Source organism: Strigops habroptila, chromosome 14, assembly GCF_004027225.2.
Source record: "Strigops habroptila isolate Jane chromosome 14, bStrHab1.2.pri, whole genome shotgun sequence".
Classification (NCBI taxonomy): Eukaryota; Metazoa; Chordata; class Aves; order Psittaciformes; family Psittacidae; genus Strigops; species Strigops habroptila.
Window position 1 is genome coordinate 9,061,843 of NC_044290.2, and position 10,064 is coordinate 9,071,906.

General features: G+C 47.0%; 1 protein-coding gene across 1 annotated transcript; it reads right to left on the minus strand.

Annotated features, from left to right (window-relative positions):
• Positions 1 to 395: 395 nt before the first annotated feature.
• DDX5 (DEAD-box helicase 5) lies at positions 396 to 7,862 on the minus strand. The gene is made up of 13 exons (XM_030506328.1): positions 7,716 to 7,862; positions 6,064 to 6,229; positions 5,816 to 5,912; positions 5,596 to 5,729; positions 5,408 to 5,473; positions 4,874 to 5,015; positions 4,633 to 4,793; positions 4,297 to 4,469; positions 4,005 to 4,115; positions 3,769 to 3,830; positions 3,626 to 3,685; positions 2,157 to 2,381; positions 396 to 1,592 (listed from the first exon to the last, which is right to left on the minus strand). The coding sequence occupies exons 1-13, from the start codon at positions 7,745 to 7,747 to the stop codon at positions 1,210 to 1,212; spliced, it is 1,812 nt and encodes a 603-aa protein (XP_030362188.1). The 5' UTR covers positions 7,748 to 7,862; the 3' UTR covers positions 396 to 1,209.
• Positions 7,863 to 10,064: the final 2,202 nt, after the last annotated feature.

Sequence of the window (10,064 nt, forward strand, 5' to 3'; positions counted from 1 at the left end):
AACAGGTCACCAAAGACCTAAGCACAGAAGTCATCTGACTTGGGTTCAAAATAACCCAGATGGAATCTTGCCTTGATTCTTGCAGTAAATTGAAGTTAGGCATTGTTAAACTTGAAACTAATCATTGTTACTGATAAACAAGTGAGAGGAAGGAATTGAGTCAGTATTAACCGGAATTCTAATATGCCATACTCAGAAGCATCACGTACTTTAACCCCAGGATCAAGCGCTGTTCCAATTATGCTCCTTGTCAAGGAAACGCTGTTGCTTCACTTAGAGGTTACGGGGCCATGTGCATGTACTCCAAGTCTTGAATAGCTCCATGCAGGATGCCTGTGGATCAACAGCCCATTTCCCTCCCCCACTTCCATAAAGAAATCACTGCTCAATACCAGTTTAAGTATAATTTGAAATTTTAATACTAAGATCTTCCCGTTTCTCTGAAGCTCATAGTAAGCCTGCATGCTAACTCACAAGGCCCGACAGCTGTAGATACATCACACTCAAGCCTAGTCTGCACATATGCTCATGTGAAGGCGACAGTTACGGTGCTGCAATAGCTTCCTACGCTTGTAGCAGCTCATCAGCAACACCACAGCAGAGACTTTTAGCTATACCATTACTCCAGTGGATCTTCTCCAAAAACTGGCCCTACGCTAGCGAGATGAGGAAGAGCGCTGCTGTTTCTAAGGGATACTTAGAAGCCAGCTTTAGTTGTCTTCCCCATCGGAGCAGAGCCTGCCGTGCTAAGCAATCTAGCCCAATCAAGGCAAGGCTGGTTTTTGTATAAGCTTAAATGTTTTAATCAGACACAGTTGAGAAACCTTTCTAGAATTTCATATAAAAACATTTGACATTCCATTAATGTAAAGTTGTGCACATGTTGAGAAAATTGCCATCTGAAAGAAAATTCGGTCTTCAAATATCTTTATTGGAAGGCCATGCACTGCCTTCTGGTACTGTATTTCAAATCACTGTACATTGACTTGGAAAACACTGTCTGCATTTTCTAGTACAAAAAACTAAAAATTGTTTCAGGAATGTAGAGAAATATTCAACTTAAATAGCGAAAAAGTGCACCATAATTACTGCTGCACTGCAGTCATTTCTGCATTTCCCATTTCTTAAATAACTATCCTGTTCTGATAACACACAATATAAAGAGCAATTATGAAAAAAAAAAAATCTGAGACATTTAAATACACTAAGTTATTGAGAATAACTTGTGGGCATCGGGTAACCTATCATAGGAGCAGCCCCAGTGGCGGGGTACGCGTACTGCTGCTGGTTCATGCCATTGTGCATATTTGCAATGTTACTCCCATACTGCTGGTCATAGCCATTCTGGTAAGCTCCTGCGGGGTTCCCGGCCCTGAAGCTGGCCTGCATGCCTGCAGCTGCAAAGCCATTCCCAAAAGGAGTTCCATTACTGAAACTCTGGGCGCTGTAGGCCCCGTTTTGGGTTTTTGCTCCAAAGTCTCTCTTGCCTAGAGCACCATAGGTTCTCTCAAAGTTCTCCCTCTCTCTAAAACTACTAAATCCACCCCTTTTGCCCGCAGAATATCTGTCACGTCGATCACCTCGGGAACGACCTATTGAAAAAGACAAGACATAGTTATGTATCATAAAGGCTGCATTTTACCTACCACCACATGAGCTCAACAAGAGAAAATTCTTTCCCTGACCCAGCGAGGCAAACCTACTCTAAGAGCTTTCCTGTTGCTAACTCGAGTCTTGGTTAGATGAAGTGTTTTCAAAAGGTCTAACCTACAAGGAGAGCCATCTACTCTCCCGTGTAACACAAGTGGTAGCATCAAGGCAAAAAGTCACCTTCATCTTGCCAAGAGGATACTTAGATCCACCTTCCCTCGCTGTCAAGAGAAGGCCACAGAACAGCCCTGTTTGTGTTCTGTTTCAGGGCAAGGAGAAGTGCATCACTGGCCAGCATTAGCCATAGGTGTGCCACAGGATGTGTGCAGAGCATTCCACTGAGGGGACTGTTGGGTTTTGTCACTGAATAAATACCTTTTCAGGTCACCAAAACTGGTAACTAAACCACCTTTCACATCCATTTTGGAGAGGCCGGATGTGGAATTTAAGTTTCCACTTTGTTCTGGGTGAAAAAGCTATGCACTGTGGTCAAGAACAGTACTTACCTGAACCTCTGTCTTCAATCAGCTGAAGCAATTTGGGGTTGATGGCTTGATTAGCCTCCCGAAGCACAGAGATGAGGTCATTTACTTGCTTAATATTGTTAGGAGTAAAGAATGTGTATGCTGTGCCTGTTTTGGTACTGCGGGCAGTTCGTCCAATTCGGTGGATATAGTCCTCTGAGGAGTTAGGGTAGTCATAATTGATGACAAATTTCACATCTTCCACATCTGTAAAGTGTTGCAGTGTGGCAAAAAGCAAGGTACGAGGTTTTGCACACCACAACAGCCAAATCGAAGATAAACATTAGACAATTGTACTTTAAAGGAAATAATGGCTGCAAAGAACAGTGTTAGAGTCATCCATTTCTGCACGAGTATTGTGGAAGAGAAAGTTATGCACACTCCATCTGTTCCCGGCTTATCACCCACCCTGTGATCCAAAACCTTACCATAAGGAGTATGCATTTGCTTGTCATTCCCAACTCAAGAGTCCCCTTTACAAATCATCAAGTGACATCTGAATGCTTCTTGCAGTAGGGCCACTAAAGCTCACAGCAGCCTCTTCATGTGCTCATTTGAGGACCTTAGAGTAAAAACATACAAGGTCCTTCACATACACACTCATTAGAAGCTCAAAAAAAAGGGGCCACACTGCTCGTCTTGCCAAGACCTTTGAACCGCAGCTGCAAGAAAAACATACCTGTCCCCCCAAAGTCACCAAGTTGTTTTTATGCACTGTGTCTCGTCTAGGCAAGCGCTGCCAAGAAGCCAGGGTTCACTTGAGAATGTGTCTCTCTCTGGCAGGTCTCGACATGACGACTATGTATAGGTGGAGGAACTCCGACTTTGGAAGGCATTTGAAAAGCCTTCGCTTTCCTGCCCCACTTGCTAAAGTGAGAGGTGGGCTTTTTCTCAGATTTCATGTGCCAGTACTCACCAATTTGTACAAGGCTTAGTGCATTTTAAAGCTGCTCTCTCCATTTCATGGTTGCAAAAAAAATTTTCATTGAAGTTTGAAATTATTTTCTTCGACATTTCAGCAAACTCACTGAAATTCAAAGACCCACAGATCACAGCAGACAGTATGCACAAAACTAACAGTACTGCACCATGGCAAATCATGCAAAGCATGGAGAGAAGAGAAATACCAGGGCAAAGTGAACTGTGAATGAAACTGCTTATTTCATGAGAGAACAGTTTATGGGGTAGTAGTTTAAAGGATGGTCTTTGCCTTTTGAAGATTACTGGCACACAATGCTCTCAGCTTTCACCTCTCTATTTGACTGGAAGCAGCCAGCCGATCACTTCCACTAGTCCTCCATCCCCCTCGAGTCCTCCGATTGTCATGCCTAGGCCTTGCCACAAAGACTGCACCTTTATGTGAAGAAAACTTAGAAAAATGCAGAGGTTAAAGAAAGCAATAGACTTTCTTTAAATAGCTTTGGGCAACTGGCATTACGAGTTGTACTAACCTAGACCTCTGGATGCAACATCTGTAGCAATCAGGATTGGTGCTTTTCCATGTTTGAATTCTGTAACACAAGCAACATGAGCTGCTCAGTTTCTTCACGAGGTAACACAGACCACAACTTGCAGAAACTGCTGAAGCACTCACCATTTAGAACCCAGTCCCGCTCCTGCTGACTTTTATCACCATGAATACCCATTGCTGGCCACCTGAAATACACAACTTGATTGACACAAGCCCATTCCTCAAGTAATTTTATTAGGCAAAAGACAGGGTTAGCTGGTGTCACTATATCTGACAGTTCTGACACCACGGTTAAGTGGTCACCCATGAAGAATCAAGAGCAGACACTGGGTGGCTCTCAAGTTCCAGGTGTTACTCACCCATCTCTCCTCATTTTCCTGGTAAGGTCATCACACCGTCTTTTGGTTTCCACAAAGACAATTGTTTTGTTTTCCTTCTCACTCATGATTTCTTCCATCAAGCGAATAAGCCTGTTGTAAAGAGATGCTGGTAAGAGCTGGGATTGATTTGTAGCGGTTTTAGCAGTCTCATTTTTTACTACTTTTAGTGGTCTCAGACTGCTTCAAAAATCCATCAAGACAAATTAATCTCATGATTCATAAACTAAAACCACTCAAAACAACACTGAATGCTTTGCCTCCAGTGACTTACTTGTCATCTTTCTCTACATCGTGACACACATCCACAATCTGAAGAATGTTGTGGTTTGCACTAAGCTCTAAAGCACCAATGTTGATGTGTACATATTCTTTCAAGAAGTCTTCAGCCAGCTGCCGCACCTCCTTTGGCCATGTGGCACTCCACATCAGAGTCTGCCTGTCAGGCTGCAGGAGGGGACTACGTCAGTACAACATCAACAGTCAAATGCCCAACCAAAAAGTATTGACCCAGGCAAGCCTGAAAGTTAATTGCTCTGCCCTTGCTTTGATGAGCACAGCGGCATTTTTGTCTGCAACAGCAAGAAATGAATGAAACATTTATACTCACTCTTATCTGATCCACGATTTTTCTGATCTGAGGTTCAAATCCCATGTCAAGCATCCTGTCAGCTTCATCAAGGACAAGGTAAGTACACCTCCTGAGATTGGTCTTTCCAGCTTCTAAGAAGTCTATAAGTCTTCCAGGTGTTGCAATGCAGATTTCCACACCTAAAAACCAAGCAGTCAAAGTCAGCTCAAGTAGTTTTCATTTCAGCCTCATAGAGAGATGCATCAAGGCTTATCCATACCTCTTTCCAAGTCACGAATTTGTGGTCCCTTTGGAGCACCTCCATAAATACAGGTAGACTTCAAGCGGCATGCTCTGCTGTACTCAGCAGCTACCTGCTGCACTTGCTGAGCCAGTTCACGAGTTGGTGCAAGCACAAGACACTAGAAATAAAGATGCCCAGGTTTTATTTCAATACCTATTTGAAGCTTCTAGTCTGACACTAGTTTTAAGTTCCAGAATGACTAAAATGGATTTTAAATAGCCCAAACTAGCAAACTAAATCACCACCAAACACAGACCTATGCTGTGCAGTAAGATAACCCAAAGCCACTAGCTTCCATGGGATAGCAATATCCAAAATGGGACATCTACCACTGCTCTGTACAATCCAATCAGAGCTTATTGAATGTTCTTTAAACACTACCAAAACGTGGAACCACTTTACTCAGAAACACACACAATAGAGCTATGGACTCTTGGGAGCATGGACAATTGGACTGTAAAACAAAATACTCCAGAAATTAAGATCCCCATTCATTTAAGGAATACTCACAATAGGTCCATCTCCTCGCTCCAGGAATGGCTGGTGATTTATATGCACAATGGCAGGCAGTAAGTACTGTTTGGAAGAAAGAAAAATCTCTTTACAATCTCTCCCCAGAAGCGCTCACCCTGCACCAAGCCAGGCAGTTCTTTCACTGCTGAAATCCAGCAGTATTCCAGGCTACAATCACAACTTACAGACAGCGTTTTCCCTGATCCAGTCTGCGCCACTCCAACCATATCCAATCCACTCAATGCAACAGGCCAACCTTGTGCTTGAATCGCAGTTGGTTCAGTGAAGTTCTGCCTCTGAATTACTTCCATAACATTTGCTTGAAAAGAAAATTGAAACTTATTAACTTGGACTTTGTCCTATTCAAGCCTGGGAGAAGAGCCAGTGTGCCAAGTCTTCACTTACCAGGGAAGTTCGCTTCATAGAAATTAATAATCGGTTTTGGACAGTTATGGCCCCTGACTGTGACTTCTTTGCTTGCTCTGTACTGTTCAACTTCTTGCTGTAAGACACAAAACCCCCCATTATTAGAAATAAACTCTGATACCAAAGCTACCCTTTAAGTTACCCCATCCATGCCTGCTGGGCCCCATGACCCTCAGCATGTTTGCACTTATCTATTTGCTTTTCCAGGAGTTAAATAGGCTACCTACCACAGTACGTCTAACTACATCAGGATGTTCTTGATAAAAGTTCTTCTCGAATTTGGGCAGTTCATCTAAATTCCATTTCTTTTTTGTGAGTTTTTCCCCGGGGTTTCCAAATTTCTTCCCAGAGAGAGGTCCACCTCTACTTCCTCCAAAACGTGGGGCTCCAAACCTAGAGAAGATCATCATAACATAGAATCCCAAAGAAACATTTTGGTCTTTCTCTTACAGAACTGAATCACCATGTTTCAGATTCATCCTGTAACGTTACAATCCAAGTGTATAAACCCCACCTACAGGAGACAGAAACTTCAAAAACCACACTCAAGTTGCAGATGCCACAATCCGCTGAGCTACAGGTAATATTCAGAAGCTGAGGTAACATCTTTGGAACTGAAAGGCCTCTCAGCAAATTACAACAGACAAAGTAAGGCATTAACACCTTTGTATTGCCCCATGATTAAAATGGTTTCCCACCCAAGAGACACTCCCATTGTGTATCAGCCTGCAGAAAGTGAGCAGGGGAGGTTATGAAACCTCGGCTGAACTTCCCCATAAACCACTTTCTTGTATCCCAAAAGACAGGTTTCTCTAAACAACGAGGTTTTAGCAGGCCACGCATTTTACGTGAGCGTTTTAGGTTCGGTCCCTCCGTTCAGAACAGGCTTATCTCGACAGCCTGAACCGGCCACCCCGAGGCGCAGCTCGAAGCGACGCCAAGCCTCCCACCAAGGACCGCTAAACTGGATCCGGGCGTAGGGCTCCCTCCCCCGCCCCGATTGCTTCCCAGTTTTGGCCGGGCGGGCGCTGGGAGCGATCCTCCCCGCACAACACAGCGCTCCCAGAGTGGCCGCTGCTTCCTGCCAGCGCTGTTTCCTTTGTCTCTCATTTCTGTCTACGCCACATTTTCCAGCCGCTGCCATTTTAGAGCTTGAGCTGGGCGGGGGGAGGAGGAGGAGGAACAAAGGCAGCAGCAGCAGCCGGCATTTTGATTTCCCCTCAGTCACCGCATGGCGGGGCCGGCCATTAACATCCGCTTACACAACACAAAGCGGGAGCCGGCCGGCTTCTGCCAGCAGCAGCTAGAGCCGCCGTCCCTTGTGAGGGGGAAGGGAGGAAGAGGGAACCGCCCTACCGAGAGCTCCCCAAGGCTTCGGCATCGACGAAGCGCCCGGCCAACCCACTGACCCACAAACCTCCACCAGCCCGCCACTCCCAGCCCACCCCCCCGGCGGGGGACAGGGGAGAACCGAGCTCTGCGGGAACCATCCGTTCTTGGGGGTACGTCCCCGGAGCAGCGGGGGACAAGTCCCTTTTCCCCACGAAATAAACCCCCTCCCGCGCCCCTCTTGAGGCGGTCAGACGCAAGCGGGGGCTGCGCCGAGGCGGATAGACCCGACTCCGTCCCGCACTGCACGGCCACGCACGGACGGTGACCGCCTGCACGGCTGTTGAGAGCTCCTGAGGCCAGCTCCCCTCCCCCGGCTTCCCCTCGCCGAGCTCCGCACGGCAGGAGCTGAGGAGAAAGGCTCCAGGGCCCAGCCCCCGCCACTCGCCGCCATTTTAAGCGCTGAAAAAAACAACCACCACAGCCCCATGGTCGGTCTAAGAGTCCGGACGCTGGCGGCGGCTAGCGCCAGCCGGGCCCCCGGACTCACCCTCTATCCCTGTCGCTGGAATACCCTGGCATAGCGATGGTGGCGGTGGGCGAGACGATCCCGGTCACTTAAAGAGGGGTGGCGAAGGGCAGCGCGGGCTCCGGCGCGGCTGGTGGGGGCCACTCACTGTGGGGCGCGCGGCCGCCCGGATGCCGGTTATATAGGGGGTGCCGCGGGGGCTGCTGGGAGCCGGCCGTGACGCAAGCGCAAAGCCCGCCCCCCGCGTTATGTAACGGCGCGAGCTGCCCTTAGGCCCCGCCCCCAGCCGCGTCCTGACCGGCTCCTGCGCGCGCGGCCGGAAGTTCCCGCCCCCCTTTTGGGGGGTGGGGCCTCCGCTGCCGTCACTGCTCGCAGCGCCCCGCCCGCGCGAAACAGGGCGCGAACGGCTGAGCCCCAGCCCGCGGCCTAGCGGAGCCTACCCGCGACCCCCGGCTGAGGCCGGAGGGGAGCGGGGTTTGCCCGGCGCGGTTCGGTCTGCCCGGACAGCCCCTGAGCTCCGCGGGGCCTGGCGGGCAGCGCTGGGAGGGCACGCTGTGAGCCACGTCCCCCGAGCTCGGCACCTCACACACACTCACATTCTTGTGAACGGCTCATGGAGGGCGCCGGTGGGTGAAACGCGGGCTCAGGCGGAGCTGCCACGTTTAACCAATAACTGATACTCGAAGGAAGGGCAGGTTGAGGCACACGCGACTACCCGAGACACCGAAGGAGCTGAGATGTGTACCTCCTCACGATCACAACTGTTGGACGCAGTCACAACAGCAGATATACTATTAAACGTTACTTTCACCAGTGCCTTCAGACTGCCTCTTATAAATACACGACTGGAAACAGTTGTCACTGTTATCTTTCCAAATTCCACCACAGGGCTAGTTCAGCAATTCAAAGGTCACAAGCAGTGCACCAGTGCAGGGGAGGACAGGGCTGTTCAGAAAGCACACGTATAACAGACATCAAATACCTCAAGTGGGTGCTGCACTGCTTTGCTGGCGTGAGGAGTAACCTGAACGTCTGCTACAAGAGGCTTTAAGCACACAAGAGGAAAGGTGAAGCTGGAAGCACACACGCTCGCAGCCATATTGCCACACCACCTGTTTAAACCAGTGGCGAACACGAATGAAAACAACATAAGGAAGAGGAAACGCCATAACAACACTGCTTATATCCTCTCACCTCCCAGCAATCTCAGCTTTAAGGCTTCTCTGAGGCAAAATTAACTGTATTTGATGGCCATTTCTTCCCATTTTTGGTTCTATTTATGCTCATGGCTTCTAAAATACTATGACAATGTGTTTCGCAGTTTAATTGTATGCTACCTGAAAAACATTTGCTTTCACTTTCCAGTTCTTACTGCCTGGTAAGAACATAGGGCACAAAATGAGTTATTAAAAATGGTGAGTAATAATTATCTGTTTATACCCTTTTACAGACACGAGTATCTTCTAAGTCACCTACTTAGTAAACCAAAGCTGCAGTCTGTTCCTTCTGTTTTAAAAGCAATTCCACTCTTGCGATCATCCTTGCTATTTTCTCTTTATTGACAAGAAATGCACAGTATTCCCAAGCTGGGCCCCACGCAGATTCACATAATGAAGGCATAAAGATGTTTTTGATCTGTTGTGTATTATTTCCTACTGATTCCAACCCCTCCTTTTTTTTTTGCCTTTGGATGGTTGCCAAGAATGCAGCCAGGGTTTCAAAGAATATTACTACATGTTTCTGTGATCTCTTCCTCAGAAGTAACACCTAAGTCAGGATTATCTTTGTTTATGAGTAGCCACAGCTGTTCCCCCCTCAGCAATTTGGAATACCACCTCGATCAATCACCTTTTCTTATTATTAATCTGTTCTTTTAGTAGCACTTCAACCTGACCAAGTTTGTTAATACTATCCCTGCAAGCTTCTAATACAGGATCCTCCCCCTTTTTCAGTATGGGGTTACTGATTCAATACAGTTTGTTAAAGATTTTTCTCCCAAAATACTCCTTTTAATGCTCGATACCGACTGAGTCGATCAGCTTCCTGCTTCTGATGAGTCTGAAAAAGGTTTTTGCAAAGGCTGTGAAAAGAGCAAATTGTCTGATCTTCCCTTGCTCTTGCCTGTTACAGTGAGCTTAACACAGCTTGGGTTTTCTGTTTGTGTATAACTTGGCAGTTCCTGTTTCTGCGTTTACCATTGCAAAGGTTTTGAAGAATTGAAAAGACTAAACAAACCCCTCAGTCTCGCCAGCACACATTTAATGTGCAAGTGACTCCTTCTGATTTCCTCTTTGAGAAAAACTTCTGTATTTTTGAGTTCCACCCTTTGAAGTTAAACATCAATATTTTCCTGTGTTCTTACTTTGAGCC